General features: G+C 36.4%; 1 protein-coding gene across 1 annotated transcript in view; it reads left to right on the plus strand.

The window, feature by feature from the left end:
* The first annotated feature begins 8,022 nt into the window (after nucleotides 1–8,022).
* LOC149070965 (mitochondrial glycine transporter A-like) overlaps nucleotides 8,023–19,376 on the plus strand; it is a 70,059-nt gene continuing 58,705 nt past the window's right edge. The window contains exons 1-2 of the mRNA XM_089248338.1: nucleotides 8,023–8,169; nucleotides 8,591–8,707. Coding sequence (XP_089104464.1) covers nucleotides 8,627–8,707 — 81 coding nt within the window. The 5' untranslated portion in view covers nucleotides 8,023–8,169; nucleotides 8,591–8,626. The remainder of the gene's footprint in view (nucleotides 8,170–8,590; nucleotides 8,708–19,376) is intronic.

Below are 19,376 nucleotides of genomic sequence, written 5' to 3' on the forward strand. Positions count from 1 at the left end.
ACCGATAACGTAGTTTTGTTGGTTGTTGCGTTTACGAAGACAAAAAAACGCAGGCTTATCTGGAGTTCCTAGTGTCGCGTGATTGCTTCCTAAATTACTGACGTTTTCCCATTTATTCACTGACAATAGAAAAAACATGAAATTAATTCTGCTCATGGTATTGCAATTGTAGTGAACGCAGCAACTGTTATACTAAAACAGTACAGTCATGGGGGACCCCCTCATTTGAGCCGAGATTATGGCCAGGGCCGTCTTAAGAACATCATGGGCCCCCGGGCCAAGTCATTTTCCTGAGGCCCTACTTGGCAAGGTCTCGAAAATTTCAACCAGATCTCATTTTTGTGAGGGATCCGGGCCGGGCCTTAGGACGACACTGATTATGGCTTGCTGTTGCAGTAAAAATAGAGGAAAGCCTGCGTATGTTACTTAGTACAGTGATATTCCAACTAACGGAAAAAAAATTCGTCCCGGGATCCCATTCATTAGCCGAAACTTAGGTTAAAATTTAAAATCGTTTAATTCGTTCTGGATGCTGTCCAGGCCCGTCATTTCAACTTTTTTCGGGGGGAAGGGGAAAAAGAACACATACTCTCAATTGTATGTATATATATTTGTAAAATATATGAAAGTAAAATTCACCAAAAGGTTACAAAACTAAGTCATGCTGCTTTGTTTTCGAAATGTACATATATATATATATATATATATATATATATATGTATGTATATATATGTGTGAGTGTGTACCATTTCTAGTGTGTTTTTCAAAGCCGGGGGGTGGGGAGGGCAATTGTTCCCGTTTTGCCCAGTTAGATCTGTAATGAGTAGGATGGTGCCGTCCGGTTTATGATGTTTACTTGAATACCCTTAGAGGTGGGACAGGGTGAGTTCATGCATTCATTCCCAAGTTGGCGTAATTTTCGTGATAATTATGTCCACGTTAGCTATAGCAATCCATCAAATCACGATGCGGTAATCATTTTTTTCTTCAAAATTTGACAAAAAAAACTATGTCGATATTTTATCACTTTGTTTTTTCTCTCGTCACATGGAGCTATGTATTGAATATACAGCTACCATGCAGACTGCATAGGTAACAGAGTGTATGATGCTTTACAGATGAACCGTTGGTCCTAGAGGCAAACTTTCAATCGGAAAAAGTGTTCAAATAGCATGTAGTACTCAGCTATGTCGTTCATGGTGAAAGGGATTGTATAGTTATTAAAATATAAAAATTAACTTTTTATATGGTCACCCTGTCCTACCCAATTAGAAAGTTGTTGCCTAGCCTCTCCTGAGGCCAACTAAAAAAGTTGCACGTTTATAACTACTGCAACATTCGCTGAGAGATTTTAATTCGAAAAACGGGAGATTTGGGAAAAGACAGAGTTAAATGCGACAAAACCGTTTTCCCGCCATTTAATGCTGTTTTATTCCAACTTTCCTCCCTCCGTTTCGCAAATTCGAATATTTCAGTAAATTACTTAGAAACGTGGAATTTTTTTAGTTAGCATCAGGAGAGATAGGGTAACAACATTCTAATTCCTTTTTTTTTGTTTGGCATACTGGGAAGACATAAAAAGTTCTTTATTCTAATAACTATACAATACCTTGAAACATGGATGACGTATCTGAGTACTGCACGTTATTTGGGTAATTTTTCTAATTGGTAGTGTGCCTTTAGTATCAACGGTTCGCCAGTAAAGAGTCATGCGCCCTTTTATCTATGCACCGTGTATATTGCCATATTTATTAAACGTTGGCAATGAAAAAAAAATTGATTTGGTGCCTACCGGACCGTCTTCAGCATATCGATCTTTAGCCAGGAATCTCCGGCCACTTCGGGCTTTGGCAGTAAGCACATAACCTTGGAGTTATTGTTGGTTTTAAACTAAAAAGAATATTTAAAAAAAAATTTGGCTTTGCATGGAGGCCGTTGGCTACATTTACAGTACGTATCACGTGTTCAGTTGCTTTTTTCGATTGCTTGACACATTTTGATATAATATGTGCTTTCTCCACAATATATGGTCAAGGCGAAATATCTGCAGAAATGATATCGAAATTTTATGTCACGTGATTTCGATACCTCGTTCTTTCTAGTCGAAGAAAACAACATCTGTTTTTTTGATCCGCTTGTCGTCGTCGTCCGTGCTGTTAAGAAAGTGGCGTGAACGACTGATAAAAGCTTTAAACCTCGTTTAGATGAGATAAGGCCGAAGGTAATCTGAGTCTACCTTTCTATTTTATCTCTACCCGCATTCCATATTAGGATGCCATTATTGATGTGCCAGCCCCCAACGGACCGAACTCTCAAGGTTCCAACTCGCGGATCGCCACCAAATAAGGAAGCCGTTCGTTTCCAAAAACTAAAAAAGCAAGAGAATGTGTGTTTGTGTCCCTACTTAACTGAAAATGACACGAGGCAGACTCTAGAAAGGAAAAAAAAAAGTTCATATTTGTTCCAAGCATAATCGGAAAAGATCTAAATAAATAATAATATTTTAAGAACTACGCACATCGGAAACTTGAAAACTACTCAACATCAAAAACTTTGTTTCACCTCTGCGTAACCACGCTGTTAATGGCCTTCAAAGTATCGATGGTTCCAAAATCTCATGCAGCGAATTAAAATGATTAATTGAGTCTTGTCACCTTGATGACAAGAGATTGTGTCTGGAATTAGTTATACCTTAGTTAAGGCGTAATTAATGAGGAAAACAAAATAAAGAGGAAACACCCTTATAAAATTTTCTTTCCCTTCTTGACTCCTTGTTACGACTTTGCCCTAGTGCAATGGCTCCCAAAGGATGGGTCACGACCTCTCAGGTTCGCGAGAGATTCTCCGATATAAAAACGTCAAAATAGAAAATTTATTTTCATTTTTCGCAACTTAAATAAAAATGTGCCAAAACAAAAAAATATCTTTACTCAACTGAACTACCAATCATGTATCATATAATGTAATTTTATCAAATCCTATTTTTAACCAATACAGGATGACTTTAATGATGGTTTTAATTTTGAAATCGCGCACACACATCCGATTTCAAAATTAAAGCAAAACATGGAATGATAAGTAATATGCTAATATTTCATTGGAAAATGTTTACGTATTATGAACAATAATAGTAATGGTCGATTGCAAGCTAAGAACTATTTTGAAATTAGATGATTCTTTCTGAATCACACTCACACTGTATACAGAAATAAAAGAATCTACACCTCCCAACACTTCCAATTTCATAATAAAACAGCACTGTAAACTAAACGTTGGAAAATAATGTTTTCATTGGTTTAATTTTTCACTGTTTTTGATTTTGTTTCTGTACTTTATACAGATGTTACCACTGGGATATTCAACTGTTTTGCAAGATCGACTTTCGTCATGAATTTAAAATTCTTGTTGAATTCTTCCAAAATTTCCAGTTATTTTTTTTTTAAAGAAAGCACTTTTCGTTTTGCCGACATTATGAACAGCGGATTTGACACAGCCAGCAAGCAAAGCATCACAACGAAAGAAAATTCCATAGGAAACGATCAAAAGAACTTATTGTGTACCGTATGTCTCTTTTATCAGCACACCTGTTCCCTCCAAATGTGTGGACTTTCTTACCTTTTACGGATAACGATAAAAACATTGGGAGAAGGAAAATTCTAAAGGACATATGGCTGTCAAAACAATTGAAACCCATTTCTTTTGGACTCGCCGCGTTTGCGTATTCTCAGAAACAAGCAACAAACATATCACTGAAGAATCCACTCTAATGGCCGTATTCACCGACGGCTGTTCACATACAAGCGCATGCTAAAACGATGGTTATTTGGAAAACGGTATTCTCCAATAATTCTGCCGGATATTTTTATATTTTTGTGCATATTGAAATCAGTAGAATTAGTGGTGATTTTTTCAAAACTTTTTGAGGATGGCACCTTCTGACCGTTGCTAGAATTTTTTTTTTTCGTTGGGATCAGGAGAGATAAGACAACAAATTTCTGATTGGGTTTTGGGGCACATGGGGACTGTATAAAAAGTTAATTTTTTATTTTATTAATTATGCAACCCCTTGAAACATGAATGACATGTCTGAGTACTACATGTTATCTGAAAACTTATTCTAACTGGAAGTATACCTCTAGGATTAACGGTTCGCCAGTAAAATGTTCGCCATACCCCTCTCCCCGTTTCTTTATGTACCTTGTATACAGCATATATCCATCCATTCGTTATATAAAATGTTTATTAAAACTTAACATTTTCTGTTCTTAGACCCTAACTTTATCTGAAGATTTAAAAATAACGACTATTGCAGCCACCAGACAAATAAAAATAGACAATATAAGTTGTTAAATCCAAAATTATGTAGCAGCTACATGAACTGGACGAAATGTTTCGCGTTACGACAGAAAATTCCCTATAGTGCGGCGTTTGAAGACCACTGTTTTAGACCTTTGGCTGCTTGACATTACTTTTATGAAATTTTGATTTATTAATTAATTCTCTGTGGGAGAGCGGGGGTTCTCAATCCGGCGCTACAAAATACTGAAGCACTGCTATATACTCCATACTACTGCTACTAGGTCGGCAACCTCGGCTACGACGCCACTACTGATGGATGGATGTTGTGTGTACGTTTTCGTTCCGAGCACAAATTACTTGCGAAACACAGAAGATAATCTATATATCGTCCTAAAAAATACAACTACCATCATTTATTTTGGTGAAAGATGCGCGTGCGACGTTAGATAAGTCATCAAAATGAATTGCTAAATGCATTTGAATGTGAAGGCGATTTTTCTCCAAATTCAATCATCGAGTTGGTTGATCTTCGATTGTATCAAAAAGGGGAGAAATGCACAAACGAAATTTCTATTTAAGGCATTCTTCTAATATCAGGTGACCATCTTGAACTGACCTTTACCACCACCCAAACAACGTATCGCCACCGTCTTGATGTTTTAGAGATAAAAACTCCGCCGCGACCATCGATAATTTTTATTCGACATCAATCCTTGTTTCCCGTATTTTCGTTTCTTCCTATCTAAAGAAATTTCATTCTCAAGAACGAAATACGCATTAAGGCATTACGATTACGTATTCATACAAGTTGCCAAATTTTATAAATATAGTATGAGCATCGCTGCTTCAGTCCGATTGAGAATGCAATGAAATCGATTCTCCGTAACTGCCCCGCCCTACTTATCCTGCCAGTGTCCTTAACTAAAATTTGTTTCTTTCCTTGGCATGTTAGAGCAGCATTAATTGCTGCTTACTACATGCACTTCGTAAATATTTCCTCTGGGAAATTTCTAACACGCAGAAACGTACTGTGTGTGTACATATATGGCCCTAGCGTATTTATGTTGTTAGAGTTATGATTTTTTATGGTGCTCTTATTTGTCTTCCATATTTTGAAATGGAAATGACAAAGACCTGAATTTCCACGTGATGTAAGTACAGTCAAACCTCGTTAGTGCGTCACCTGGTTAACACGTCACTCCGCTTAACGGGTCACGTTTTGAAAGTCCCAATTGTCCTCAGGCAGGAATTGGCACAGCTATGGCTCACTCCGCTTACTAAGTCATATTTTTGCTCTCCCAAGAGTGACTCATTAACGAGGTTTGACTGTATAATGTTGATGGTCTGCGAAGAAACTTTTTCTAACGGGAGACCGCAAGCACAGCATTGACTACTATTAGATCGCATTTGCACTTTGTGAACCTTTTTGCTTTTGAGAATTTCCATCGGATTTGTATATGCCGTATTTATACACCGCGCAGGGGTTGTTGATATATATGTCTGATGCGTTATGTATCGGAAGTGTTGCCAGCTATCTCCCACACTGGAAGAGAAATGAAAATTTAAGAATTACGACATGTACCAATTCATTAGAAATTCCACAGAGGAATGCGGATGAGGTGCATGTATGGTTCAGTTAGTAGTCATCGTCATGACCCCCACAAGGATGGGGATTGACGGCTCCAGCCCGGAATGATTTTTATACAAATTTATTTTTTCTTTATATTTTCTCACACCATAAATATACTATAGAGGGGTTATGTTTGAAGCGATGCTTCATTTCCCATTATTAGGATTTTTTCGGTGATTTTAGCAATTAGCTGCTTTGCTTATGTTTGGCATCATTTTTTAGGTGACTTCCTTTATCTGAATCCAAATTTCCATATTTTTCTTGGGAAAATATGGTCAAATAGTATGAATAAACATGTGGCTTTTTGGATTACGTGATATTTCTATCGAGGATATTTCGCTCTTGTGAAGTGTTTGAGGGACATACAAAACCATATTCAAGTTGAACATCGTGGCGACTTCCTGCGCAGCTCTGGAAAGAAACAAATCTTGATTAAAGAAATGTAGAAATTAATTGTTTTATATTCTGAATCAAAAATGCTTCAATTAAAGTAGCGGAATTTCTTCAATGTAATTTATAACTGATATAAATTGATGCAGATGAATATTAAAGACAATACGGAGACAAATTTTCATTTTCACACTTGAGAAGGTATAAATAGAAAGTTGAAATCAATGTTATTGCACGGATATTCCAACTCATATGTAAGTCCCGCTAATTGTTTTATTCTTAATTTTCTGGGCTTCATAGTGCACTCAATATTTCGAAAACCAAGGATTCAATTTTCAAAATTATTGATATGCCAGAAAATCCCATCAAATTTCCGCATTTCTACAGTTATCGGCAATTTTAACATTGGTTTCTATGGCTTGACTGAATATTATTACACGGCTCTGAGGTTTTTTGGATCACGTGATATTTCCCTCTTTCTTGAGGGACATACAAGGCAACCAATATGGCGACTTCCTGAGCGACTTATGAAAGAAACAAATCTAAATTAAAGAAAAGTAAAAATGTATCTTTTCTTTTTGATGGGTGCTATACATTTCGAAAATTTTCTTGAGATTCAAGTTATTGATCTGCCTGCTTTTGCTTCAAAAATTAAAGCTGCGGAATTTCTTCAATGTAATTTATGGGAGCATAATTAATTTCAAAATATCCTAAACTATATGGATTGATGCAGTTGAGGATTAAAATAGAATGCGGAGACATTAATTTTCGTTCTCGTACTTGAGGAGGTATAACTAAAAAGTTGAAATCCTGAATATCCAACTCAAAAGTAGGGTCCGGTTAATTATTTTATATTTAATTTTCTCGACTTCGTATAACTAAGCGAACTCAATTTTTCAAAAATCAAGAATTAAATTTCTTAAATTATTGGAGTGGTGCAGAAACCAAACTAAATTTCCGCATTTCTACGCTAAAATCGGCAGTTTTACCACTGATTTCTATGGGGATCATCCTGTGTCTGCCCCTCAAGTCCCGTTCACATTTGCAATTATTACGGTAGCATTGGGAGGGCACCCGCTTGACGATTTTTTTTCCCTTCGTGAGGGAAAATGAAGAACAGTCATTGTGGTGAAAATTCTTGAAGCGAATTTTAAACCCGCTTTTTCTATTTTCCATGTTAACGGCGCTTTGAAGTGATCTAATACGAGACGAGCAGATCAAGACGTTTCCCGACAGATTTTCTTCACAGCAGAAGCTAATAATAATACTAATCGCGTGAGGCAGTACCGGCATTTTACCAGTCATAAATTTGATTTAAATGTAAATCGAGGAACCATTTAAACTTAAAAAATCCCGATTTTGACAAACTTTCCTAATTCATACATGCACTCACACAAGCATTACTCTCTTCTTTCTCTTCACCGGGGGTCCTCAAGGGGCCCCAGCCCGTATGGTGACTTATGGCCCGCATTAAGGGCCAGGCATCACCGTAAAATTCTGGTTCTGGTTATAGCCACTAGAATAAGTGTCAAGTCGCCTTAGTTCTGGTCAAAGTGATGCTGATTATGACGTCTATGCAAAAAAGGCTCTATAACTTCAAAAACGGAACATATGGTCACATATGATGCAACAACTATTTCATTTGGGATAAAAAGAAAAATTTCTCGTACGAGCAGTTGTAGAAAAAAAATCGTAAGTTGAGTATTTACATGCAGCAGTAGGTTAATTTGAAACGCGGAAATCCTGCTTTGGAGTACATCAATACGCTTTGACGCAAGTCATCTTCAACATTGTACTGAGAATCCTGTATAATTGGAATCTTTAACAGTGCTTCGTGTGCTTACAAACAGGTCGGTAGCCATAAGTTTGAATGATTCATTTTCGTCCCCGAACACTGTTACTGAATCTTGAATGCATCAATCCGTTCTCCCACAAATAATTTCGAGATAACCAAATCATTAACATTTCCCATGATCGGGTGACGACTTGCAGTTTTAGAAAAGTAATTTTTATTTGTGAAGGGCATTGCGGATTAAAAAATAAATGTTTTCCTCAAAATATATTAATTGAGTGTTCGATTAAGAGTCAAGTGATGTATGAAAAATATCGAATTGTTATTCTAGCTTATTGCTAGGTAGAAAGAAAAAATCGGAATAGGAGCGATTTAATTTTTTTCATATTTCTTTGGAGTTCTTTCATCACCAATCAGAATGATAAGATAAGAGGAGGAGGATTGTGTTATCAGTGAAGTGATGATGATGTCATTTGCAGGATTCCCCTCTATTTTATCTCCTCGCACGAGGCTTTATGAGCATTTTGGATGGTTGTGCCCAGCAACACGTGGGTAACTCTCAAGAAGAGATGGTTATGATGGACGTAACGCAAGCAGTGAGTTATTAACTACTGTTTTTGTTTTCGCGGATTACTATTTTTTAAATCACTGGCTAGCTTTGTCGTTGTAATTCCGATAATTTAGATCTTCAGACAAACCGTGACCCCCCCCCCCCGCTCTGTTCCCCCGATAATTTAGACCGATTTTGACCCCCCGCGCTCTGTTTGACGGTTTAAATTATCGGGGGTGGTCACACGGTTGGTCTGGAGATCTAAATTATCTCAATTAAAACGACAAAGCTGGCCAGTGATAATTTAGACCAGAGAGGTCGGAAAAAAAATTCGCATTCGCACCTAAACTTTTCTATGTGGTGCTCATCCGTTTACAGTGAAACCTACCATAATGGCAGGGCCGGGCTAAGAAATTTCGTGGCCTGGTGCAAAAAAATTTTTGTGGTCCCTCCAAAAAAAATTGTATTCTTTGACTAACAAACTTTTCGAATTATGAACATAAATTTTGAAGAGGGAAAAGTCGTTCAGGAAGAACTTTTTATTAATTTCAGGAACATGTTGATAGTTAGGATTGTAATAAAAAAAGCCTGAAAGTTTAGGCACTACAAATGGTCTAAATAGGCAGGCGGAAAGACTAAGGATACCTAAAATAGGCACTAAAAAAAGTCATCATTTATGGAAGGAAATATAAGTAAAAACTAAGGTATTAAGGGGGTCCAAAAACTAACTGAAATTGGTTGCACTTAATCCGTGTGTTTCAACAAGTTTATAATTCTGTATTATTATCCAAGTTAAATTGATTTCAATCCTAAAATAAATCGATGGATAATAGGATAGAGTTCTGAATAATTCTTTCATCTGATGTATTATTTGGAATAATCACTATTATTTCTATAGTTGAAACATAGCTATTATAGTAAAATAGAATTATTTTTATATTCCCACATATGCGGGACTCGTCCAAGCACAGAGCCCTTGGTGGCCACATCTGTTGCACACCCTGCGGGCGACTCTGGTCCATTTTATCGAATACCAAAAAGTATGTAGACTATGTAAAATAAATAGCCATGGCTGTTGGCAGTTCATTTGTGGTGTAAAAACAAAACAACATGGATTCCCGGAGCCGTCTTCTCCTACTTTGCCTTGGGTGAGTTCAAGACATCATCTGATGACCTCTTAGAACAGTCTTCGATCAGCTATACATTTAAAATGTGCTAAAGCAGAATATGCTGAAATCTGCGACATACGTTTTAGAACAATCAGTGCTACTACAGAACAATCTGAAAGAATTTAAAGAAAAAGTACAGAAAACACTATTATGAGAATTTTTACTGCAGAACATTTCCAATCAGCCATTGCAGAACAATGCAAAACATTCTGCTTCATGGATAAAATGTAGTCCAATGCCTGATACACAAGACCTGTAATGTAAAGCATGTGGAGGAGCAAAAATTTCTAATTTTCTTCTTTTCAAGCATGGGTTACATACATCTGAAAAACTAGAACTAACACCCATCATGGCTTCCACATGAGTGGGGGCTGACAGGGTTCCAACTGAGTGCCCCCAGGATGATTGTATTGTTTTTTTTCATGCAATAAATTCATTTCTTTTGGGCAAGTGAAACATCTTAAGGCTGGGATCTTTGGGGGTCCCTAAGTCAAACTTTATATGGGCCCTGTTACCAGGCCGTCTTAAGAACATCATAGGTCCCCGGGCCAAGTGATTTTTCTGAGGCCCACCAGACAAATTTACATGCTTAGTCTCGAAAATTTCAACTAGATCTGATTTTTTTTTGTGAGGCCCCGGGCCCTGCCCGGGTGGGCCTATGTTAAGACGGCACTGCCTGTTACAGTGAATACCATATATACTCATGTATAAGCAGAGTTTTTTTTTTTTTGTGTGGAAAAATTCATTCCTCAAGTGGGTGGGTGGGTTTGCTTATACTCTGGTCAGTTTTTGATGAGATAATATCGCCCCCGGCAATCAGTAGTCATTTTTGTAGCAGTGTTTGAGAAACCGGCATTATTGGTCCCAAAGCAGAATGTGCCAAAATCTGCGACGTACATGGCAGAACAATTTGGAAGAATTTTAAGAAAAAGTGAAAAAAAAACTATTACATGTATGGGGATTTTTACCGCAGAACATCTCCAGTCAGTTGAGGGCTCGTCGCAGAACAGTGCTTAACATTCTGCTTTGGAGATTATTGGTATGGGATATGTTTAAATCCCATAGAACCGATAATGTCAAAGCAGAGGCAAAGAAATTGAAAACATCATTGGCTTTTATACTGGATGGGCTAACATTTATTGTACAGCCTTTAGATGTGAGCGTCAACAAGCCTCTCAAAGACTGAGGAATTTGTGGATCGAATGGATTAGTTCTGATGATGAAGAAACTATAAAAAGTGGTGCCTTGAAGAAACCTGACATTGGCGTAGTGTGCCAATGGATACATGAGGCGTGGAAATCTGTTTCCGTCGAAATTATCATCCGATCCTTCAAAAAGTGTTGCATCAGTAATGCGATGGACGGAACTGAAGATGGTATCCTCTTTGAAAGTGACAATGGCAATGACAGCCCAGGTAAAAATGAAGATGCTGCACACCCCCATGATGATCTGATGGATTACGATGAGCTTGGAGACTCAGAAGAAACATATTAAAAAGTTTGAATCATTTTCTATTGTAAATTTCCGCAAGCTATTCATTTTGCATGAAAATATAAGATTTTTTTTTCTCTAAAATGCACAATTTTTTTGGGGTCGGCTTATACACAGGTTTTCAATTTATTGCGGTTTTAGTGGTCCTGAAGTGTGTTGTGTGTGTGGTGGGGGGGGGGGGGTTGGCTTGTATAAGAGTATATACTGTATATAGCAAAAAAAAAACAGATGGTAATTTTCTTGGATCCCAGGGCTGGAGCCCTGTCAGCCCCACCCTTGTGGGAGCCATGGCTAACACCATTTGGTCAAAGTAAAGTTAACTCATGGCACCACCAAGTTCCCAATATCTCAGATCATCATCAGTGTTTAAATCAGGATTGTCCAATTTGCTCCTCGGGTAGATACCCATTTTGCCCACGGGCTGGGTTTTTTAGTGTAAGAAATCCTGGTATTTTTGGATAAATAGGGTTTTTTTTGGGAGAAAATTGTTTTTGAAGAAAATGTGTTGCTTTCAGGTTAAAATTTTATTTTAAGATTAGTTTATGTATTCCAAAAATTACTGGATAGTGCAGTGTTTAGAATATGTATATTTTGACGTATTTTTAAATGATTTTTTGGAAGCAAAAATTATAATTTCCTGGAATCACTAACACTTTCTTATAATTCTCTTCTACCTTTTTTTATATAAGCATTTTAGGTACGAGATTCACATATTAAAATGTTGCAAGAAACACTCATTCAAAAAATATTTAGATGTTTGTTATTTTTTGTATGTTTTATACAGGTACATGAGACTTTCATAACTGAAATATCAAGAGAAAAATAATATTAGCTCATAATGAAAAGAAAATAACCATGTGGGGTTCTTTAATTGAACATTGGTAACTAACACCAAGTGAAACAGAACAAAAAGTATCGTTTTCTCTGAAAATAAGACCTAACTGGAAAATAAGCCTTAACTTGATTTTTTTCAAGATGCTGATAATATAAGCCCTACCCCGAAAATTGTGGCCTGTTAAAATCGTCAGCCAGATGAAGGCACAGGTCTGTTGCTATACATGACAGGTTGTCTTGTATAAAGTGATAGTAATATATATGAATGAATGAACGCCAGGGCCTTATCCATTGCTGAGATCTCTTCCAGCCCAGTTTTCGTGGCAGAGTCTGGAACAAAGTGAGTGCACCTAACAGTCTGAGTGTGTAGCTGGTGTTGTCTGATATTTCAGTGCTGTGCCATCTATACTTCCAATTGTGAGTGAAGTGTAATGATTGAATATTTGTAATGCTGTAGGCCTGTTGCTCTCTGTGGCGAGACTTTTTAACGGGGAGATCGGCTCACATTCACGCCTTGAAGTTGGGAACCACAGAAAACCAACTTCAGTCGACCACCACTGTGGTGCCGGTGGGGTTCGAATCCAAATCCTCGCGATGTGAATCCGTCACTATGACCACTCGACCACCACAGTGCTATAGTAATATACAATAATGTTATTGACATTAGTATTTAATGATAATTCAAGTTATTCTATATTTCTAAGTTCCCAAAATTGGCTAATTTGGAAAAATGGAAAACTTCCAGAGAGTAATGAATCTTTCAGAATGGCTGCCATCTCTTTCTTTTAACCAGATTTTTTTATTATTTCTGTTTTTTTAAAAATATTTCAGAATTTAATGAAACAGTTATTCTTAGACAGTAAGGAACTCAAGAAAAAGCATGTGACTTTAGCTATTAAAACTTTATGGTTCTGGTTACAGAGCAAAAGGTTTTATATTTGATGTCGGGACACTTTTGAATACATTTTTTTACAAGGTTTGAAAAATTTGGAGGAAAAAAATTCAGGCACCATCCTGATTTCTCAGAATTTTCATTATCCAAATTCATTTATTTTACCACAAACAATTTTCTTGCAGATATTCTGCATACAACTCAAGGTTCAGATACAATTATGCAGAAATGTGTGTTTTTTTGTGTGTACAATTACAACAACCTTGTTGTATGGTCAATTAATCAAATACATAGTTTGACTTGCACCAAAAATGTGTATTTAACATAATATAAAAGATGTACACATAAATGATGTAGGCCTACACACACATTTTTAAGTTACATATTTAAAGGTTGTGGAAAAAAGAAATTAAATTTTCTTCCTATTTTGCACAAAAAACCTGCCCAGGTTGTAAGTGAAGTGGTTCATTCGCTTGTTGTATGGTCAATTTTATTAATCAAATACATAGTTTAATGTGCAACAAAAATGTGCATTTAGACATAATTTAAGATGTACACATGAAGGATGTACATGCATGTTTAAGTTAGATATTTTGAGGTTGTGGGGGAAATAGGAAATTCAATTTTTCCCATTTTGCCCAAAAAACCCGCGTTTTTAAGAAAAATCTGTCCGACTGAGTTTTTTTTACAATCCTGGTTTAAATGGGGGTGAGACTTTCTGATGAAAATGAATATTGAGAATTGAAATTAAAAAAAAAAAAACCATTTCTTTTGTTTTCAATGCTCAAAATATCCAATTTTTGCATATTATTTCCTCTAAAATGCACCAATAAACTTGAAACTACACTGCTCAAAACAATTAGGGGAGCACATGGTTTTAACAAAATTACGCAAAGATGTATACCGATAAGTAACATAAAACGAATCATCCATAATTTAAAGCCTAGCAGGAAACGGAAGAAAACTTCATATGCAAATCAAAGTTCATGACGTCAAAAACCAGAAAAAGGAGATGAGGGCAGAAATCGGGATGTTGCAGAAACGTCTGTTTTACTGCCGTAACTGTGAAATTCGATTGCGCAGTATTTTTTTTTGAGACAAGGTGACTTGAGGATTCAACGCATTGCTGTGCGACCAAGGCTGCCTGTTACTGTCCGAGACTTGCAGATTGCACTTCTTGAGGAGTGGAACAGTATTCCCCAAAGTCTGATCGATAACCTCATCGCATCCATGGCAAACAGGTGTGCAGCAGTCTTAGCTGTTCGAGGAGACCACACGCCCTATTAAAACTCACGCATCATGTCTAAACAGTACTTTTTTTTATCGTTTACATGTAACCAAATTGTTGCCCTAAATCATCTTTTCATGTTTTTTCCATATTTTCAAAGAATTAAAGCTTTTTCTGTATTGCGCATTGATACGCGTGTACTATCCATTGTATGCCAATACGTGGCTGTCTCGCACGGTTCTCTTCACTTTTTTGCTTGCTCCCCTAATTGTTTTGAGCAGTGTATGTTATAAAAATGCATTTATGGCATTTTGCTTGAATTTCTTGGCTCTAGTAATTAAACACAATATATTGAGAGATAATTGCATTTTAATTAGTTTGAAAAAATTTATAGATTAATAATAACGTGGTCAGCTTGCTTACACTTCATTGTGGCTCGAACCACATTGAACAGATATACAATTTTGTCATACTTTTAAAACGTTTCATCATATCTTTATCAAATATATGTTGCAATTCGATGGCTTTGATTATTTTTCAAATTTTTTATTGTTATTTTTGTTTAATGTGAATTAATAGATGTAAAGGATTCAGGTACCGTGATTCAAAAAAATAAATAAAAACATTCTGAAGCGCGTTAGAACTGTATTTGAAAATGTAGATTAATTTAAAATTACTACTGTATATTTCGTTTAAAAGTTCCCACTTAGAAAGTTTTCTCGCTTGGTACAACTTATTCTCATAGTCTGAACTTTCATTAACATTATCGAAATTTCCTGTTTAAAGTGTTTTTCCCGCCTACAATGTTTTTCATGACAAGTTTTTGAAAACATTTCAAGAGCGGGATTCACTGTATACGAGCTCTTCAATATTATTTTACTTGTTTAAAACCAAGAGTTAATTGCCACAAATAAACTCCAAGATTGCAATCTCAATATACAGTAAAACCTCGTTAAGTCGTCATTTTTCTTCAGACCCTTCCAGCTCTCATAGACCACAATGTTATTAAACCCTCGTTTATACTCGTTGCTAATTTCAGTTACTATTTTTATGGCTCCCATTTAAAAAAAAAAAAGTTAACAGCATTGCCATATGCTTAAAAGTCACCGTAAAATCCTATGTACCCAAACGGAACAGTTTAAGTAACGAAAGTTACGCTGGGGAAGTTCATGTGCCGACTAAGGTTTTTGGAATGTTGGGGACTGTTCAAGCCAGATCTTATTTCTGCCTGGACTCCATTAGAGAAACTGGACAAATCGTGAGACATTCAAGCTCTGTCGCAAGAAGCAATGTAATCACTAGAGCCCAGATTATATTCAATTGCATATTTTAGCATTTTTTGTCGTTAAAGTATATAAATGCATAAAACTACATAATTTTCTAAATAAATGTATATTTTCATCAATTTCAGCGGATTTCTTTGAATTTTTCTAAGTATGTCGTCTTTTTCTCTCTCTCTCCCCTCATTTATATGTATATTTTTTTTCGGACTTGCAAAGAACACTGATCTCTAGAGAAGGATATATGTCGTATCGCAACAAAGAGAGGATAAGAGAAGAAGTGGAAAAGAAAATTACCATTTTAACTATTTATATTTTTTACCTTCTGGGGGTGTCGGTCTCTCTTGTCTGCAAAGAGAAATCCATCACTTGTCAAAGGTTCAAAGTGAACGGTGACCATATGTTCCGAAACGGTCGTTTTGACTTCAGGGGGTGATTTAAGTAAATTTCATAGATGAATTCTTTTTTTTTACTCATTAAGAAAACGCCAACTCGACCAATACCTCATATATACCAATACCTACACGTGGAGATACGTATCTATAGGAGGTATTGACTGGACCCGAGAAAGATGCCCAGGCTCTGTACCAAGAAGCACTTTGTCCCCCTCCCTGTGAGGAACTCTGGCATTTCCAAAGCCTCCTAGAAGTGTTTAAGAGGCTTTGGCATCTCTGGCGAACGCGGGAAGAAAAGCCGACGATTAGCATATACATGTTAGGCGGCAGAGGACAATAGATGCAGGTTAATTGTTCAAACTTTAATGAAGAGGTATATTTTATCTCACCATAAAGAAGCGGGTTTCTTTCTTATTTTCATATCTTTTGATGTTTCTCGGAAAAGGAAAAGAATATTTGTGCTATTCTATTGCTATTCTAAAAATATTTTAACAGTACAAATGAAAAAAAAAACAAAACTGGCGACATTTTTCTGGTGGCAGACTCTATATCACCATTCCCACTATTTCTTAACTACATAAGCCCTAGGTTGAAGCCATGAAGCCATTCACTTATTTTTAGTAGGATTTTAAATGCGAGCTAAACACATATATATATATATATATTCGTCCACTTCTATTTTTCTTTACTCTACTGGCGTAAGCAAGTCGTGATTTTCTTCGATTTTTTCTCGTTAGTGACTGCACTTGGAAATGCCTAAAACGAAAGGATGCAGAAGCGATTTGTTAAGAAAATGGATTTCCGAAAATCCTAAAGATTTGACAACAGATGGACAAATAATATATTGCAGGCTATGTGAAAAAAATATTGCTTGCGAAAAGAAATTCCAAGTTGACCAGCACGTGAAAACTAGTGGACATACTGCTGGGAAAGGAAAGAGTGAACAACATTCTATGCAGGCACTGTTGACCACTGTTTCAACTTCGCAGTGTGAAGGGAAAAACAAATTTTCAATGGATTTATGCAATGCTCTGATAGGAAGCAACATTCCTTTCTACAAACTAAACAATGTAAATTTTATAAATTTTCTAAAAAAGTACTGTAAAAATCAGAATGTCCCAGATGAATCAACCGTTCTGAAAAATTATTTGGAGATTGTGTATGATCAAGTGGTCCAGGAAATTCGTAGTGATTTGAAAAACAACCATATTTGGATAAGTGTGGATGAAACCACTGATGCTTGTGGTTGGTATGTGGCGCATTTTATTTGCGGAAAAATGGATTTTAAAGGGTCATTTCGACCACATTTGCTCGCATGCAAGGCTCTTGAAAAAGTGGATCATTCTAGAATCGCCAGATTTATAAATGATTCTTTGCGCATTTTATGGCAGAAAATTGATTCCTCCTGTGAAAACATCCTTGCTTATATCAGTGATGCTGCCCCGTACATGGTGAAAGCTAGAAAAGCACTGAAAATGTTTTACCCTAACCTTGTACACGTGACTTGCTTAACTCATGGGTTGCATCGCATTGCAGAAAAAGTTAGAGAGCTGAATGTGTCCGTGAACAAAGTCATTTCATCCGTGAAAAAAATATTTGTGAAAGCTCCATTGCGATCAAAAGTGTACAAAGAAGCATGTCCAAACATCCCCCTGCCACCCGAGCCTATTTTGACTAGATGGGGAACGTGGGTGGAAGCAGCATTATTTTTATTCTGAAAATTTTGATAATGTGAAAAGTGTGGTTGACTCTTTCGATAATGATTCGTCTGCCATAATTGCAGCGAAAGCGTTTTTTTCCAGTGAAACGCTGAGAAGAGATTTGAGTCTAATTCAAACACATTTGTTTTGGTTGCCGAGCAGCATAATTAAATTGGAAACCCGAGGTCTTTCATTAAATGAAGCCATACAGGTTGTAAGGAAAGCTCAAGAATGCATTTTAGACATTCCAAATTCTATGGGAGAGTCCATAAAAGAAAAATTGGAGATGGTGTTGGAGAAAAACTGTGGTTTTCGGACATTACAAACAATTAACAGTTATTTGAATGGGGAAGATGTCCAATTACCATCTGAAATTCAAGAATCGAAAGCCAAATTTTATAAATATTGCCCCGTAAGCTCTGTGGACGTAGAAAGAACATTTTCTGCGTATAAGATTCTACTGCAGGATAAGAGACAGAGCATGACTAGGCAGAACATTGAAAAGCATATCGTTATATATTGCAACAGGAATTATGCTACTTGACGAAGTAAGTTAATATTTTTGTATAAGAATATTTTTAATTATTTCTTAATGACATGCAGTAAATCATATGGGGGTTTTTCGAAAAATAATTTTTTTTTCGCGCGGAATTAGCATATATATTTTTTTTCTTTTTTAAATATGTGTTTTGGATTTTTTATTACATGGTTATTCTTTTAAATTGTAGGTACAATCAATGCAGCCAATTTTACTGCGTATTTTTCCATTTTCAATATCATATTTCGGTTTTTTTAGTGCATATTTTCTCTATTTTTAATGCATATTTTCTCTATTTTTAATGCATATTTCAACGTTTTTTAAGGCACATTTGTATATTTTTAGTGCATATTTTACCCTTTTTTTAGTGCATATAATCCGGGCTCTAGTAATCACTGTCTCCGCCGGGACAATTATGCTGAGGTGAACTCGGAGAGAAAAGTCATCACTGTCTCCGCCGGGACAGTGATGACTTTTCTCTCCGAGTTCACCTCGGCATAATATCCGGAAAATAACTGTTTCCTTGATATCTCGGGCTGAGAAAAAGTTATGTATCTCTAAACCGTCCCACCCAGGGGCCATTTCCTGAAGTTAAGAGAGGCCTTTACTTCAGCGCCTCATGCCACAGTGCGTGAAATTAGTGAGACGGTCATGTCTCCAGTGGTGTAGATGGTAGCATGCTTGCCTGGTATGCAAGAGGGCCTGGGCTTGTGTCCTGGTGGGGATGTGATGACTTTTCTTTCCAAGTTCACCTCAGCATAATATCAGGAAATAACTGTTTCCTTGATATGTAAACTTTGTTTTTATGGAATTTTTCGTGAGAAAAAATATAATTTTTCTAATGTATTTTTAGACCAGAGGCAGGGCAGTTATCAAAACAAGTTTTATTTTAAATTTCTCCTAAATATATGAAGTAAACGATGTGAAAAAAAAATGGTTTTTTTTACCATTAATATTGTTACGATCTATAGATGAAAGATGGTGATTTGTTATGGCTCTGAAAAATATAGAAATCTGTTGGCAACGGCAGATGATACTGGTTTCAGTTTAGTGCAAGGATGTGCGATTGGCGGTTGGCAAGAACTTTACAGAGGGTTCTGCCCCTCCAAACAGTGGCGCCACAAACCTGGTACTATGAAATAGAAATTTGTGGAATATTCTTTTTCGTAGGGAGAATAAGAGATTCCG

The sequence above is a fragment of the Pholcus phalangioides genome, unplaced genomic scaffold (assembly GCF_987345545.1).
Source record: "Pholcus phalangioides strain wild (caught in Gottingen) unplaced genomic scaffold, Ppha-v1.0 ptg000020l_1, whole genome shotgun sequence".
Classification (NCBI taxonomy): domain Eukaryota; kingdom Metazoa; phylum Arthropoda; class Arachnida; order Araneae; family Pholcidae; genus Pholcus; species Pholcus phalangioides.